This window comes from Oncorhynchus mykiss, chromosome 15 (assembly GCF_057628025.1).
Source record: "Oncorhynchus mykiss isolate SJ-2025 chromosome 15, ASM5762802v1, whole genome shotgun sequence".
Taxonomy (NCBI): domain Eukaryota; kingdom Metazoa; phylum Chordata; class Actinopteri; order Salmoniformes; family Salmonidae; genus Oncorhynchus; species Oncorhynchus mykiss.
The window spans coordinates 20,950,674-20,968,997 of NC_143036.1; the positions used below are offsets into that span (position 1 = coordinate 20,950,674).

Consider the following 18,324-nt stretch of genomic DNA (forward strand, 5'->3'; position numbering starts at 1 on the left):
AAACATACTGTATTTTCAGGTTGCAACTAACCTCAAGATTCTTATCCTCTTGACCATAGCCTATTTGGTTTATGAAGGTATCTTGATGAAGCTCAAACAATATTACCAGGAATATCATTACCATATCAAATTGCAAATCATATGCCAATATTGAACTTTCCTTTAAGATAATACACAATGCTGGATATTAATTCAACAAGAATGTAATTTACCCACACAAGAGCAAACACGCCGTGCATTATCGCTAACAAGAACTAGAGAATAAAGTCTTCCCTAAGATGAACCACTCTACTGCTTCTAACGAGGTAGAAATCAGTAACACCTTCTGGCAGATGATAAAAGACATTGAATGTTGTGTATTGTACATAATATAGCGGGCCTACATAAATAATGTTTTCCATTTGAAGTTTTAGCTCTATGGGGCAGTATCTGGTTCAACCCTCTCTTTCTTGGAGTTTTGATTATATTCCCCTCTCAGTTTTATCCCCTTCGATTTGCATATCAAAACGTAAAAAGGTATTAGTTGCCAACCTCAAATGCAACTCATCCCAAAACATACGTCGCTGCACGATAATAACCGTTAACCATGAATTACAATTTCAAAGGAAAACACAATGCTCTTCAGTGCAAGTATTGACAATAACAGACAATTCCCCGCAAATAAAAAGGCAGGAATTTCCTGCTCAGTTGATATCTGTTTGAAGAAACATGAAAGACACTCGCCGACCCTTCCACCTTATTTGATGTCTGCGAGTGGAGACTTCTTAAGCACCTTTCTCAAAAGAATGTGAGTGAATAAAATCAAAGTGTTTGATTAGTGTTGTAATTTGATATGGCCAATTGGCTACTGGATACCACTGCAACAACTTTTACTAAGGTAAACATATTTGAACGGACTACTATAGCCTACTGTACTGACCGATAAACAATGTAACAATCCAACAAAGCATTTTAAAGTCAATGGTGATCTGTATTTTTAGGACTTTTCTGATTCCAAATAAAATAGGAAATGAACAGGAAAGTGGTAGCTGCATTTACATGTATCTTTAACAGCCTCTTATTACCAACTTTAGTGGGCCGCGCAAACTCCTCCTGATTTCATTGTAGTGGGTTTTGGTGTAATCTGTTGTGGGAGGAGTTGCCTTTTTATCTGTTAGGAAAGTTTTCATTGGATTTGTGAAACCCAACTTGAACTTTAAGATGATAACAGTACTTGAAGTTTAAACTGTGACCTCTACACATGAGCACCTCTAATAATATTAAAGACCCAATCAGCATTGACACAAGGGGCCAGTACTCATGAGGAGCCAGTACTCAGGAGAAGCCAGTAGTCATGAGGAGCCAGTACTCATAAGGGGCCAGTACTCATTAGTCAACTATATTGGTCTGGAGGACTATAGGTCATTACAGAAAACATATTTGTTCACAATCATCTGTCCCTCAAATGTGTTTTGCTTTCCCCCTCTGTTTGTGCATTAATTAGACTGCCGAGTGTGTCGCAGCAATGGTATCCAACTAAATATTTTTTTCTCTCGTTTTGGGGAAACCTGTTTTAATCAAACTCACTCTCACATAACAATTAGATCTAATTAGCCCAATTATCAAGACTCTAATTACACTGAAATGTACCCCCTAAATCTCATATCAATTATATCTGTGACTTTTCTGTTAGAGAAAGGGAGAAAGATAAGACAAAGTGTAGCGACACCCTTCGCCTCCAGAGGCCACAGGATGATGCAAGTATCCCCACAGTAGATTCAGTCCATGCTGAAACTGGTAGAGGAGAAGCTCTACTGTCTGATAGCATTGTGTATGTCTCCTTATCGCTCGTTTGGATTTTGCACTGTCACATACTGTAATAGAGGATTGTTTCGACTTCAGTTTTATTTCTGTCGCAAATAATGAATTCCGACATTTTGAAGAATTACTGTTATGTGCAGCTTTAGAAATTAGGTCGGTTCTGTTGAATCGATTTTTGGTATTTGAACTGTAGTAATCATTAATTTAAAGGCATCTCTCTCATGGGTGGTCAGAGGCCTTAATGCTTTCTAAGGTTTTTATGATCCATCAGAGCATAGTTGACCCAGTGCAGTCTCTCTCTGTTCTGGTACCTTATCTTCCATTAGCTTCCTTCCATTCATTCAGTCTACCATTTGGTGTTGTGCTGCACTGTTGCAGCACAACACCAAATGCTGCATGCTGCAGTCCATAGGGCATACGGGGGAAATCGTAGAAAATCTGTTTTGTTCCTCTGTGAGACTCGGAACCCTAACAGTTCTCATTGTGGCATTCCGTGGAGTCACCAGGAAGTCGGGAACACAGTGACCTACTTTCCCCTCCAGCCTGATGGGTTGGAGATCCACACTTCCCTTCCACCCGTTCCCCGGCAGGGCTTGGCAAGGCGCCGCTTGAGTCCCTGCCTCTCCGGCTGTGTGTGTGACGACGAGAGGGGCTGGCCAAATACCGCCAGGTCACGAATCGACGACGCTCACCTGTTGGCGGGGTAGGGGGCAAGCCCCTCTCTCCCTCTGTCGGCAACGCCGCTCTGATTTTGGAAAGAAAAATAAAATAAGTATTTTTTTCTATGCCTGTCTGTTTGGAAATGGCTATGAAAACACATTGTGCTTTGTTATGGGTTGGTTATCTAAATATTGCACTGAAGTGCATCGCTGATTTGACAGCGCATTGACAAAAAAGACTAGTGCACACTGATGTAAACAACAACCAGAGAGGAACGCCTGGAACCTGAAAGAGAGAGAAGGAGAGAGCGAGAACCACCTGAAACAACAACAACCTTCCTCAACGATCCCACATACTGCGCTACTCTAATCCAGAACCCAGCAGGGGTCAATCAAATCTGATGTAATGCTCGGTGGAGTTGTGGGTAGAGGTGACGAGCGGTCACCCACCACAGGTTCCCAGAGCCCTTTCCTGCATCCGTGGCCTGGGAGCACATGTTGCCTTCACCCCTCCGGGTCGCGCTAAATGTTGCTCCCACTTCAAGGAAATCAGCGCTGTCAGCTTTCTAACAGGCAGGTCCCTGCCCTGATGCCATTTGCTCGTCCCTGGCAAAGTGGGCATACGATCAGAGAAAGGCCCTCCTAGGCCTGGCAAGTCTGGTATCGTCTGGTCTGGGTCAGTGAGCTGTGTTTCCCACATCCCCTTTATGGGGCCTTGGAGAGAGAAAGAGAGAGACGGAGAAAGAGAGAGGAGATGTTCACAGTGCACAGAGGGCAGGGGCAAAGGTGAGGCTGCTCTGCCACTCTTTTCCAGTTCATTTGTCTTCACATGTTAACTGAATGACATGAACACTGAAAAATATTGCCAAGTCAATAAACATCTTGAAAAAGTTTGACTCATTCCAGTAGTTTTCCCAAAATAGTTTTTAAAACAATAAATGATGCTTGGATGGAAGTGACTTTTATAAGACAGAGACATACTGACTAATGTACTGTAGTACAAACATACAGAACACACTCTCCTTGTACAAATAAACACGGGATCCTGATTTCCATTAGAACAACATTGCTGACGAGTTGCTCTTCTAATAAGCTGACAGGCTGTAACCGTCTGACAGACATATTTGTATTTCTAAATATGACGTTGGCCGACCATTTTGGGTATTGTCAATTTTAGCCAAAGCACACTGTCTGAATCATTGCTGTCCGACTGACCTGTTGTTACCTTTCCCTGTTCTCTGGGTAGTCATTGGATTCAATTATTTGCATAGGCAATGGCATGTGTGGCAATCGCTATGTTTGTAGGGTAGACTATTCCAGCGTCCTTTCCCCACACCAGTCTTTTACGTGAGTGCATGAGCTTTGTCGGTATGGGCTGGGTCGCTATTGTCAGTCTCACCCTTCGTTGGCTGGCCCATTCCCAGTGTAAATCCTGTGCCTGACACACACACACTCTGGAGGTTTCTGTGGGCCTGGAGCCCCATGGCTCTGGGATTACAGTCTGCCAGTGGGCCCTGATGGAAGGATGCAGTCTTAGTTGGCCAATCATCACCACCACCCCCATCTCCTACCTACACCCCCCCCCCCCCCCATCCCTTACCTCTACCACAACCTTCCCCTACCTACACTCCCTAACCCAGAACATCAACCATCACCACCTTCCCCTACCTACACCCCCCCCCCCCCCCCCCCCCTAACCCTGAACGTGTGGTGAGATAAGAGAGCGAGAAAGTGAGAGAACGAGAGTGGAGCATGATGGAGCCTTGAGACACTAACATGCCTGCTGGGAGCGTGTGCAGTGGCATGTGGGGTAGCGTGATGTGCAACCTGCCTGGTGCAGAGAAGAGCCTCACACATGCATGCTGGGAGTGCAGCAGTTCTTGTTGCTCCTCTCTCTATCTCACTCTCTTTCTCTCTCTCTCTCTCTCTCTCTCTCTCTCTCTGGTGACAATGTCCTGCAGTTATGAAGACAAGGTCACGAGTAGAATGAAACTACCATGTTAAATACTGATGCAATTCTCAGGAGGCTTCTTGGGGCCTCCCAGTGTACATCACCCAAATAGATCTCTCCAGAGCACTTGTGATTAGTTGTTTCCCCTGCCATAATCAGAGGGGTTATTAAACTGCAGCGATACCACACCGCAAAGCATTGGATTGTTTTTTAAAGGTCAGAATTATACTGAGGTGATGGAAAACAACCTGCTTTGGGATGCTAAGTGCTGTGTTTATAGAGGGGGAGAATAAGGGTAGCCCCTTTGGTTTGTTGATCCCAGGTGCATGCGAATCCTAATGTTTCCACCGCTATTTATGGTTCGCTATGGGACCCGTCCATTTCCATGTTTTAATCCTAAATCCATCAAGTCTATAAAAAGGCCACATGTTGCATTTTGGGTTGAAAAACAGGGAAGAATGGCTACCTCATGTAAACAGGCAGGCCTGTTCTCATGAACGAGGCCAAAACACGTTTCGGGGGGATATTTGGCTTGGGTAGAACCTTCCTCTGACTACCCTTTCTCTCTGCCAGTTCTTTAGCAATATTACAGTGCTAGCGTTTCATTGGTTCTCCTACACTTGCCTTGCATGTAAGAGCCTCCTCCTCGCATTAAAAAAGGCCCAGGCAGCTATTAGTCAAACAAGGCCTCCTAATTAAGTGGAACATATTTTTTCACTACTTTTGATTAGGTTAGAGAGCCCAGGCTCCCAGTCCCTCTCAGCTGCAAATAATTCTGATAATTTGGCAGTACAGGCATTATGCTATTCTAATTATATGATGTACTCCAATTCTACAGCTGAGTCACGATGCCATAATTCTCTTTACTATACCCCAAATACCTACTGCTTTCCCATTTTCTCAATGAAACTCATTTATGTGTATCTTGCTTTGCCAGTGTCCTGGAAATGGGGCAACATATAAAACTGAAGATGTTAAGGTAATTGTAGGGGTTGGGAGAAAAAGAAAACAATGTTAAGTTAAACCTCGAGAAAATTGAGCACATTTTAAAAATAACAAATAAAACTTCTCATAAGATGATACCAAGATGACTTAATTAACCGAAAGCCTCGGTTATGGCCTCGCGGGCATGCTGTTGTGGGCTTTTTTACGTCCCTTTTTTTGGCTGCTTTTGGAAAAATACCACCACTGCTGGACCATATGATTATCATTTAATATATCATATGGGAGAGAGTGTATTTGGGATTTTCACTTTGTTTCTGTTAAGAGGTTTCATAGCTTCCTGCTTGACTTCATCCCACCTGCTCCAGATTTTTACATGCCAAGATTGTTCAATCTATTACAGATACTTCTACCTCAGAAGTAGAAACACCTAGATATTTCTAGTGATAACTATTTGTGTACACAGTGATGTAGTGTTGTCCCATGGCTTGCAGAGTTACCTCCTCCCTATTGACCCAGGGGACACGGCACACAGTGACAGTGATGCCAGCCTGACTACAATATTGTCCCTAGTTAATTGTCAGCAGCATTAGAAAGGTCAGGCTGTTGGAATCACATAGTGCCCCTCGCTGCTTTGATTGAAGCATTCATTCCCAGCTCGTGTTTTACCAGGAAGTGTTTTTTTAAAGCTATCAAGGGTCAGATTAACTAGGTGACTTTCTCTCTCTCCTACAGATGTAGGATCTTAATTTGACCTATATTGTCACAGTAAAATAATCCTGCAGCAACAGGATTTTAATATTTAGTCCATAATGTTGCTTGATAGGTGGTTAGGCTATTAGCTGTACAAAAGTAGGTTACATGAAAAGTGCAGTACTGTTAATATAACTGTGTGTGAGTGTGGGTTTTCAGTGCATTTATGTAAATCACAAAGCTCACCTGCATTTCCTGCTAAATGTTTCAGCAACAAAAGAGTGATCAAATTAAGGTCCAACATCTGTAGGCCAGGTTTAGTCTGCTGTCAATTATAGATAACAATCTTAGTTTACTGTCACTGTAGAAAATAAATGCTGTTCTACTGCGCCTGTGTGTGTGTGTGCAATGAGCTGCAGTGGTGTTGAGGAGCATATGCACCCTTCACTGTGTGACGACCCTTAACTTAAGAAAAAAGCCCATCAGCTGCTGAGGAGGAGACAGTCATGTCTTGTCTCTCTCTCACTTCAAAGAACCAGGTACTGTAACTCAGTGCAGTGCAGGCCTGTGAAATCCTCCTTGAAGTTCAGGCACGCTTTGGATGTGTTGTGTAAAACACGTCGCTATAAAGAAGACATACACTGTGATATTGCTAATCCCGCGATTTACCATCAATCACCAAAAAAGCACAGCTCTCTTTCCACCACTCAGCGGCTTGACGCTCGCTTTAAGTGAGACTGCTTGAGTAAAAAACATAGAGAGAGACGGAAGGAGAGGGAGCATGCTTGCTTTTTTTGAAAACTGGGAGTTAGGAAGATACTTTGACTTTGAAGATATTTGCCTGTAAATCTTGTAAAGTGAGTGTAGCTGCTGCACCAGTGGAGCATAAAAGCTTGAGTGTTAATTTATGCATGTATTCTCTAATACACTGCAGTGGAGCAGCAGGCCCGTGTGTAATGTGTGTGGTTGGGGCCCTTAAGTGGAAGTGACATAGGACTTTGGTTCCAGGATGGTATTATTACATTCTTAGCTGGTTTTTGCTCAAATACCTTTGAAAACCCATGTTGTCCTCAGTTGTAAGCTATAGAAGCTGATTGGAAATCGGTCTGTATATGGTTTGCCATTATGTCAGACAAACCTTCTGAAACGCAAAGGAAAAACAGTTCCCTTGTCCTGGCCTTGCTTACAGAACATAGAATGTAAACAAGGATGATATGTCATTTTTTTTTGTCAGTCCTATCTTTCCACTTTGCTTAAAAACTCCAGTATTTTTGACTTACGTCACCGATATGCATTCAGCGTGTGAAGAAACAATAACATTATGGGGCATTTGCCGAACTGTCTAGCTAGCGTTTCTTTTAAAAAATACATCTGCAGATAAGAATCCGTTCCCCAACAATGGGGCTTCAGAAAAAAGTGGTTTTGGTACATTTACAAAACAATGCCCATGCCCCCCCCCCCCCCCCCCCCAGAAAAAAAGTGACAGCAAATAACTTAATCCTACAATAAATGATGAATCTGGTCTTTAAGTGGCCCCAGATTTAGCCTTAACTGATGGGAAGGGGGGATATTTCTCAGGGTTACCTTCTTTCGTGCTCCCACCCCTGCAGCCATCTCCGCATAAATCAGCTTTAAACTCCACGCCACACTGTCTCCCTGCAGTACTGCCATCATTACCCATGCCAACCTAAAGGCTTAATACCTGTCCCTACTCGCTGCTTACTTTATAATATTTTGATATTTTTAAAGAGCATGGCGTTCATGTCCGTGGTATATCATATATGTAGAGAGAGATGCTCTCTTGTAACATTCAACTGGAGAGGGGTGTGTTGCAAATTTATCCAGATTTTAGTTGAAGCTATATGATTTTATTCATGGAGAGTTGTTTCCGATTATTGGTGTATGCAATGCTAATCTTTTTTGAAAACTGAGAAATAAACTACAATGAACTCCAATTAAAATAAACTGGGGAAAAAAAATAATATATATATGGACATTCCCCTCCAACATTGTTTTAGAGAATTTTGTAGTACGTCCAACTGGCCTCACAACCACAGACCACGTGTAACCATGCCAGCCCAGGACCTCCACATCCGGCTTCTTCACCTGTGGGATCGTCTGAGACCAGCCACCCGGACAGCTGATGAAACTGAGGAGTATTTTTTGTCTGTAATAAAGCCCTTTTGTGGGGAAAAAGTGGGTGTGCCTGGCTACCAAGTGGGTGGGCCTATGCCCTCCCAGGCCCACCCATAGCTGCACCCCTGCCTAATCCATAGATTAGGATCTAATGAATTCATTTCAAATAACTGATTTCCTTATATGAATTATAACTGAAATTGTTGCATGTTGCATTTATATGTTTGTTTAGTATATATGGAATAGCTTTTTTACATTTGAAATAGTATCTACGTTATGTCCACAATATGTCTCTTTGAATGTATGGCACTGTATAGCTTTGCAATAAGGCGTGACATTGGAGTGAAAATCCTTCTTCTCATCACACCCCCTCTCCCTGCTATTTAAATATTGTACTTTTGGTAATTGGAGGTCCCACAATGAAATCAATTCAGTGGGTGATAACAGATTTCACATTGCGTTACCCATTTGGCTTTGAGTAGCCCCCTTGTGTGGAGACAGCTAAAAATATTCCTATTCATGCATCATCAATATCTTCATTACAAGAAAGATGGGAGTCAGGTTGTATTTGCAGTTCCTCCGTAATGCCTCTTGACAGGGTATCATCTTGCCTATGTCTGTGACACATAGCTTTTTTGTCTACTTTGTAATTTTACTTTTGCCGACGTGCGGAAAGCCTTTCTGTACCACGCCACGAAGCCAGAGTCGTGATAAGGCCTAGAATGATACAACTGACCTTTTTCCAATGACAAAACAGCAAGTAGAGACAAAATACATGCACTTTGTTAAAAACTCACCACATTTAGTTTGTAACACACTAAATTTACAGTATGGGCTTCATGAATAAGTGCATTGACAGAATGCAGTAGTATTTTTTCCAGTAATTGACTTGTATGCTACGTAGTTTATCCTCACTGTACCAGTTTGTTTCAGAGTGCTGCATGAATATTTATCTACAGTCTATAACTGTTGACTGGGCATTTTCTGAATGAAAGCGAGCTCTCCCACATGGAAAGAACTTGAAGCGATCTCTCGTGTTTATCTGCAAGGAAACCTGAGAACTTAACACAAATAATTTAACACTTCACAGAGTGCCTTCCTCCGGGGTTTGGTTGATGATCACTTTTAGTTTATTGTGACTTGATTTAGGAAATTACCGGCCACATCCTGTGACTTAATATTGGGTGAATTGCGCTCCACTGGACTCAAATCTAACAGTACAGTTGGATGAGGGGATGGAGAGAAACAATTGATTATTTTTGCTTTTCCTCTTTAGGCATTATATGCAAACCATTTCCCTGGGTACACACTACAAAGTGAATACCAAGCATCTTTGGGAACAGAAAGATGGCTAGACGTATGGATGTCCACGGGCCATTGCCTGGAGAAATATTAGGATGCTCCTTCGCCTTGTTTGACTTTTCTCACACTGACAAGGGGACATGTTGTGTCTTTAGCCGCGCGCGCGCGCGTGCGTGTGTGTGTGTGTGTGTGTGTGTGTACTAAGTTTGGAGATGGTAGGGGAGACTAGAGCCCTGTTGAGAGAGGCTCTTATGTTCTCAGTCTTGTCCTAATGTGGCGTTCCAGTTTTCCATGCCAGGTCATTACTGGCCCAGCAGCACCCACTCTCTCCTCCTCTCCATCCAGACTCTCCATCTGTGCCCTCTATATGAAAGAGAATGGCTGAGCAGGAGCAGGGCTGCACTGGGGAGAGAGAGGTGCACTGTGGAGAGAAGCTGAGCAGGGGTAGGAGGGGCTGCTGAGATAAGCGAGAGAGAGGCCTGTGTGGAGAGAAGCTGAGCAGGGGTAGGAGGGGCTGCTGAGAGAGGCGAGAGAGTGGCCTGTGTGGAGAGAAGCTGAGCAGGGTAGGAGGTGCTGCTGAGAGAGGCGAGAGAGAGGCCTGTGTGGAGAGAAGCTGAGCAGGGGTAGGAGGGGCTGCTGAGAGAGGCGAGAGAGAGGCCTGTGTGGAGAGAAGCTGAGCAGGGGTAGGAGGCGCTGCTGAGAGAGGCGAGAGAGAGGCCTGTGTGGAGAGAAGCTGAGCAGGGGTAGGAGGCGCTGCTGAGAGAGGCGAGAGAGAGGCCTGTGTGGAGAGAAGCTGAGCAGGGGTAGGAGGCGCTGCTGAGAGAGGCGAGCGAGAGGCCTGTGTGGAGAGAAGCTGAGCAGGGGTAGGAGGGGCTGCTGAGATAGGCGAGAGAGAGGCCTGTGTGGAGAGAAGCTGAGCAGGGGTAGGAGGCGCTGCTGAGAGAGGCGAGAGAGAGGCCTGTGTGGAGAGAAGCTGAGCAGGGGTAGGAGGGGCTGCTGAGATAGGCGAGAGAGAGGCCTGTGTGGAGAGAAGCTGAGCAGGGGTAGGAGGGGCTGCTGAGATAGGCGAGAGAGAGGCCTGTGTGGAGAGAAGCTGAGCAGGGGTAGGAGGGGCTGCTGAGATAGGCGAGAGAGAGGCCTGTGTGGAGAGAAGCTGAGCAGGGGTAGGAGGGGCTGCTGAGAGAGACGAGAGAGAGGCCTGTGTGTGTGTGTGTTTGTTGTTTCCAGGCCCTGCACTCTCCTGCTGTCATCTTTCTAAATCTCTCTTGTGTCTCCCTCTCTCCCTGTATATCCAAGTATATACTGTATATACTGTATGTGTGATGTTTTTTCCAGGCCTGTGCTCTCCTACAGAGGGCCGGGCGGTGGCGGCACCGGCAGTGGTAGCAATGGTGGGGCTGCTGAGCGTACACATTTGGCTCTCCGCATGATCCCGTCAGAGCTGGGCCTGTCACCGCGGCGCTGGGGCTGGCGCTCCTCCTCAGCAGCAGCAGCAGCACAGCTCTGCCTCATTATGCCGCTCCTGGCTTTGATCTGGTTTGCAAGGCTCTACCTGCATTACTGCAGCCAGTGGCTCTTCCTCCAGGCCATCGCAGTTCCTGTCAACAAGTGAGTGTGCTTCCTTTGATATCCTCCTCTCTCCGAGGAGGTGGAGGAGGAGGAGTGATTGTGTGTGTGTAGAGAGAGTGCATGGGAGAGGAGAGAAGAGGCGAGAGCTAGCACAGTGCAGTGAAGTTGTGTGTGTGTGTGTGTGTGTGTGTGTGTGTGTGTGTGTGTGTGTGTGTGTGTGTGTGTGTGTGTGTGTGTGTGTGTGTGTGTGTGTGTGTGTGTGTGTGTGTGTGTGTGTGTGTGTGTGTGTGTGTGTGTGTGTGTGTGTGTGTGTAGATGTACATAAGTACTCACATACTCCCTCCCACTAGATACTGTATAAAAATCTGCCCATTACCAGTTTAACTTCTCTAGGATAGGGGGCAGCATTCGGAATTTTGGATGAAAAGCATGCCCAAATTCAACTGCCTGCTACCTATCCCCAGAAGATAAGATATGCATATTATTAGTAGATTTAGATGTGTGTGTGTGTGTGCGTGTGTGTGTGTGTGTGTGTGTGTGTGTGTGTGTGTGTGTGTGTGCATAGATGTACATAAGTACTCACACACTCCCTCCCACTAGATACTGTATAAAAATCTGCCCATTACCAGTTTAACAAGACTTGCCTAAGCATTAATGAAACCATGTGGGAGAATTCATTGATTTCAACAGGCATTCTTGCGTGTGCATTATTTGGAAAGAATGTATTGTTTATTATTTTGTAGACAGTATTTCATAATAAACAAAGTAGGATGCCATTGAGAGGCTGTTACATCTCAATAGCACATGGTGTTGATTTAATTCATCACATTAAAAGCTAGACTGTGAATATGCTTACAAGCATTAAATCATAGAAAAGACATCTGACAGAATACGGGAAAAATGTGCATGAGTAAAAATGGAGTGGAGGGAGGGGGGATGGAGGAAAAAAACATGGAAATCGAGGGGGTCACCAGCCACCAACGGATGACAAGTTCCACATGTCTGGCCGCTTCCTCCTCTGAGCATTTCTCCCTGTAATGGGCAGTCCCCAGCTAGCTCTCTGTCTCCATCTCTGACAGTCTGGGGATGGCCAGTGTGCTGACAGCCTCCCCCCTGCCCCACCCCCTGTGTCTAGCCCCCTGTCTCACCCGATACCCTCCCCCAATAGTGCCTCTGGGACATCAGCGGGCAGCAAAGCGGGCCCTTCATGAGCGAGACACTCTCACTCAGGCCCCACGCGGCTCTCCCATCACCCCCAGCACTCTCACGTACACACACACACAGACTGTACACACACACACATCATCACCAGTCAGGTGGCCAAGAGCCACTTTGCCAGCATATCACACCACCACCTCACAGGCCCAGTCATTAAAGAGCACCACATGCACATTAGACATTACACCACTCTGTGGCCCGCTCAGAGTACTAAATCAGTATTATTACTCCCCATTTTATATGGAAAGTCTTTGTCAACATTCAACAATATATCTTTCTGTAAAAATGACATTTGTAACACCTGGTACAAACCACAGATACGGTATATTGAAATACAGGGATAGGGATATAATGACTGTTTATAGAATTGTAAAGTTGCCATGGAATTTGACTTAAACTGAAGATGGAAACCTCTAGACAGGTCAGGACAGAATTGTAGACAAACCAAAATGAGCGTAGCATATAGACGAACAGATGAATTATTGAGAATACAGAAAGTGATAGTAGGTTTAGCAGTGTTGTGTTGGTTCAGAAGGAGTACAAATGGACCATCAGTGGGAGTAATGGCGAGTGGCTGAGAGTGGGTTGTTTCTCTAAGTGAATCACATGTGAATTAATGGGCAAAACAGGCACCTCTTTACTCACACAAGCACTACTCGCAGATGGTAGATTAAGAAACTCATGAGCCATGATGTGAATTGTTGAGTGTAGGTACAGTACATCTTATCTTACCTTTTGTTATCGAAAACTACAGTTTCACAACACTTAAGTTGCATGCTTAGTTTTATAGAATTGACTATGAATTGACTGGTACTGTAGATCCATCATCTTTTGTCGCAATGTACTTTATTCATCATGTGATCCCCATCACAAACGGAAATTAATCGTTTTTGGTTATGATGCACACAAAAACACTACTAGTATGTTCTTTATACAATATATATTTAGACATGAATGTTTTGCTATTTCAGTGTGCTATCACATGTACATGTGTTCTGTTTTGGAGTGGATGGAGCGCCCCAAAGAGCTGATGTAGGCTAACACTTCTCTTGTTTTCCTCTACCCCCCCCCCCCCCCCCTTCCAGATTCCAGTTCCATGCTCACACCGTGGAGTTGGTCTACCAGAATTCCTTGCTTCATACCCGCGAGGAGTTGGCTATGGTCGTGGTGGGACCTCTGACCTTGAACGCCGTAACGTTGCTGCTGCTCCTGATCAGATGGGGCTGTCAGCTAGCGTTTGGCTCACTCCCCTCCTTCACGTCAAACTTTATCATGGCTTTGGGAGTGTGGACAGTGCTGGACCCGCTGGCGGTCTTTGTAGTGGATGCCGTCCTGGGGGTAAGTCACTTAAAATAACTTGGACACTTGTGTTCACATTAAATGGGAAGTTCACTTTATCTTAGCAAAGTGACTTTAGAAGTTAGGAAAAAAGCAACCACAAGGTTAGATCCATGTCTTTTTGCATCAGGGATCCCGTTTTGTCTGTCCGAAAGAACTCCACCGTCAGATGACTTTCAGTTGCTTATGCGGAATGTGAAACCATGACATAGAGGTTGATAAGAGGCTATTTGAAAGCCACGCAGTGTATATGTGTATTATTATTTGGCCTGGTATTTGATCCATCTATAATTTCAATAACCACCGTATACCTCAATGAACATAAATGATAATCCAAGGTGAATGTCCAGTATGTGTCTAATATACATGTGTACTGTCCAATCATATCCTATGGTTAATCATATGGTTATTAGTGAAGAGATATTAGCACAGTATAATATTTCCTCACGTAATGGAATACCACAGAGGGCCTTGATAAATGCATGTGCAAACCAAACACTTTCCCCAGTTTTCTCTTTGTCGGAGACCTCTTATATTACCTGTAGATTACACTGTAGATGTACTGTACTGTCCTTTGTATTTAATCAAGTGTATATACAGCGCATTCGGAAAGTATTCAGACCCCTTGACTTTTTCCAAATTTTGTTACGTTACAGCCTTGTTCTAAAATGGATTAAATAAAAAAATGTCCTCATCAATCTACACACAATTACCCATTGTGACAAGCAAAAACAGTTTTTTAGAAGAAAAAAAAACAGAAATACATTATTTACATAAGTATTCAGAACCTTTGCTATGAGACTCGAAATTGAACTCAGGTGAATCCTTGAGATGTTTCTACAACTTGATTGGAGTCCACCTGTGGTAAATTCAGTTGATTGGACATGATTTGGAAAGCCACACACCTGTCTATATAAGATCCCACAGTTGACAGTGCATGTCAGAGCAAAAACCAAGCAGTGTGGTCAAAGAAATTGTCCGTAGAACTCCGAGACAGGATTATGTCGAGGCACAGATCTGGAGAAGGGTACCAAAACATTTCTGCAGCATTCAAGGTCCAAAAGAACACAGTGGCCTCCATCATTCTTAAATGGAAGGAGTTTGGACCCTCCAAGACTCTCCCTAGAGCTGGCCACTCAGCCAAACTGAGCAATTGGGGGAGAATGGCCTTGGTCAGGAAGGTAACCAAGAACCCGATGGTCACTCTGACAGAGCTCCAGAGTTCCTCTGTCGAGATCGAAGAACCTTCCAGAATCTCTGTAGCACTCCACCAATCAGGCCTTTATGGTAGAGTGGCCTGGTGGAAGCCACTCCTCAGTAAAAGGCACATGGACAGCCCGCTTGGAGTTTGCCTAAAGGCACTTAAAGGACTCTGAGACCATGAGAAACAAGATTCTCTGGTCTGATGAAACCAAGATTGAACTCTATGGCCTGAATGCCAAGCATCACGCCTACGGTGAAGCATGGTGGTCACAGCATCATGCTGTGGGGATGTTTTTCAGCATCAGGGATACTTGTCAGGATCAAGGGAAAGATGAACAGAGCAAAGTACAGAGAGATCCTTGATGAAAACCTGCTCCAGAGCGCTAAGCACCTCAGACTGGGGCAAAGGTTCACCTTCCAACAGGACAACAACCCTAATCACACAGCCAAGGCAATTTAGGAGTGGCTTCAGGACAAGTCTCTGAATGTCCTTAAGTGGCCCAGTCAGAGCCAAGTCAGAGACTTGAACCTGATCAAACATCTCTGGAGACACCTGAAAATAGCTGTACAGCGACGCTCCCCATCCAACCTGACAGAGCTTGAAAGGATCTGCAGAGAAAAATGGGAGAAACCAAATACAGGTGTGCCAAGCTTGTAGCGTCATACCCAAGAAGACTTGAGGCTGTAATCGCTGCCAAAGGTGCTTTAGCAAAGTACTGAGTAAAGGGTCTGAATACTCATGTAAATGTGATATTTCGGATAGGGGTTTATGTCAAACATTTGCATTTCTAAAACCTGTTTTTGCTTTGTCATTATAGGGTATTGTGTGTAGATTGATGAGGGGAGAAAAACAATTTAATCAATTTTAGAACAAAATGTGGAAAAAGACAAAGGGGTCTGAATTGTAGGCTCTATGCGTGTTCAGCGTCTGTCCTACAGTGCAGAGTCTCCTGTTGCGGATGCAGCCAAGCTCTACTGGCACTTCTACCGGACCGACCAATCAGGGGCAGCTGGAGTGGTCATCACCCTCTTCCTCTATGCCATCCTCTTCCTCCTCTCCACCACCATCCTCTACCTCTACTTCCTCAGGTCAGCACAAACATGCAGAGGCATTATGCCCAAATAAACTAATTTAATGCATTTGTAGGATAAAACATAGAAGATAAAGTTGATTTAATTCTGAATTCATTCTAATATTGAAATTGGCCATCGGTGCTGATGAGGCTAGACATAAGAAACACGGGAAAAATGGGACTCGCTAATGCTAATGAAATATCAATTGAACAGCACTGAATGCAGTACTATGCTTAATGCACTGAATGCAGTACTAAGCTTAATGTGTTTTCATACACGTTACTAGGGTTTTCATGGTGTATGTATTGTAGTACTGTAGTGCTACTATTATAATACTATTGGCATCTCCCATTGCTTCAGAAACCATGTCGTAGTTGACGTCTCAGTTCCTCGAAACAGCCCGTTTCTGAACTAGAAATGGATCTTGCTCCAGACCTGTCCTGTCACATTGGGCTTTCGTGTCGACTTTGAGTCCTCCGTCTTTGACCTTCCTAGTGGCTGAAAAGTGTCACAACACTGGGGAAGCACACAGGAAGAGCGACTAGCGAATTAGGAATTATCATTGGGGTATTTTTAGATGGTCCAGCCTATGGGGACACCCTGCCAATGAAGAGTAAAAACCCTCTAACACCCAGTCCTGTCCACTAATTCCTATACCCACTCCCAAATAACCAACCCCCAGACCCCCTCAATCCGTGTGTGTGTCTGTGTTTTCACTCAACTATGTCCGCAGAAAACAAGTGTTGATCTAATCGGTTGTGATTTTAGAGTCTCATGCAATTACTAATGCAGTTATGCATTAAGCGAACTGCCACACAAGGTTGTCGAATTGAACGCAGCTCCATAGTCGGTAAGAGAAGATGTAAAGCGTGGCTAATTCGGAACTAGGTAGATTTGTTTTTACATAACGTGAGTATGTAACATCCTTGCATAATACGATTAGTTGATATGGTGTATGGTGTATGTTTCATCTTTGTGCTGTATCCATATTGAAGGGCCTGCTGCTAGAGTAGATGGACAACGTTTGAGCTGCTCATCAGATGAAGTCTATCAGATTGAGGTCACCCCTGCTGGAACGTTAGTGGAACGTTAGCGCTAGCAGTGTTTGTGTTGTGATGGGGCTCTGCAAACCACTTTAGCACTTATCTCTCCCATGAGTCGCTCTGTCCTGTGAAGAAAGCAATGCTCTAATCTGATTGGCTCAGAACAACAGCCAATGAGAGTGGTTCCTTTCAATTGATGTTTTACTAAGGAAGTTGGGGTTTGATGGTGATTAGTGATTATTGCAAGCTGAAGATTTGTTTTATACAACATGTACTTGTAGGCCTGTTGTACCCAATTTTCCTACATTTTCTTCTCCTATTTTTCGTTCCCGAAAGGCAATTCTCTTTTACATAATGGAAAGATTCAGTTGTAGGCCTAATTTTGGGGGAGTGGTGAGGTAGGAAAAACGTTGAGTATGTGATAAAATACTGTACCACATCCCCATCAAAAGGTGTGTGTTTTCGTACCCTGAAATTAGACCGAATCCCATTAACATTTCGAAATGTAAAAAGTCCACAATTGAATTAATCAGTTTAGAATCGGTCCGAAAGGGGAAAAAAGGGTACCATTTCATTTTCCGTAAGCGGCCGCTTATCGGCTCAGCACTAAATGGACAATATTAAAACAGCAGCCAGTATTAATGATTTCTGCCACTCAGTCGCCGGGTGGATTGTATTGAATATAGGGCACGAGGCTGAGGAGGGCTGATAATTTTATGGGTTACATGTTCTTATTGGCTGTCAGAGGGAGAGCTCTGACACAGCTCGTGACCTATTTCTAAAAAAAAGCCTGGGGCTATATGTATAGATAGAATGAACTGTTATCCTTTTTTAATTACATTTTAGGCTGCCTTGATTCATTGGCTGAAAAATATATATATTTCAGTAATTTTTTATTCCTTCACCGAAAAACTTCACAAATAGAGGTGGTGACATTGATTGTAGAATGATTACAATGTAAAGGAGAAGGAAAGGGTCTTCAGTCCCTCTCAGTCCCTCTCAATTTTGTATTGAGAGGGACTGGTCTCCATCTAGTACTTTGAATGAGTCTGGATCCAGTCTTCTGTCTGTCTGTCTGTCTGTCTGTCTGTCTGTCTGTTAGGGGCTTTGGGGATGAGACAGCCACGTTTGTTTCACTATCCTTGTGAGGACCAAACAATTGATGATTCTGATTCAAAATCATATTTTCCTTTTGTCCTTAACCTAACCCTAACATTAACCCCTAACTCCTAACCCTAATTTAAACCTTAACCCTAACCCTAACCTCGAAACCTAAAATAGTTGTTTTCCTTGTGGGGCCTGGCGAACTGTCCCCACTTGTCCGAATTTAGCTTGTTTTACTATCCTTGTGAGGACTTCTGGGCCCCAGAAGGATAGTAAAACCAAACACACACAC

At 44.1% G+C, this 18,324-nt stretch overlaps 1 protein-coding gene across 2 annotated transcripts in view; it reads left to right on the top strand.

Annotated features, from left to right (window-relative positions):
* The window catches only part of ofcc1 (orofacial cleft 1 candidate 1), a 102,397-nt gene that overhangs the window by 53,371 nt on the left and 30,702 nt on the right, over positions 1–18,324 (top strand). Inside the window, exons 17-18 of one of the 2 annotated variants that reach the window (XM_090199082.1) lie at positions 13,356–13,608; positions 15,737–15,900. In XM_090199082.1, coding sequence (XP_090055208.1) covers positions 13,356–13,608; positions 15,737–15,900 — 417 coding nt within the window. Of the gene's footprint in view, positions 1–10,818; positions 11,217–13,355; positions 13,609–15,736; positions 15,901–18,324 lie in introns of those variants that run through there. The other variant, XM_090199083.1, reaches the window with a different exon arrangement.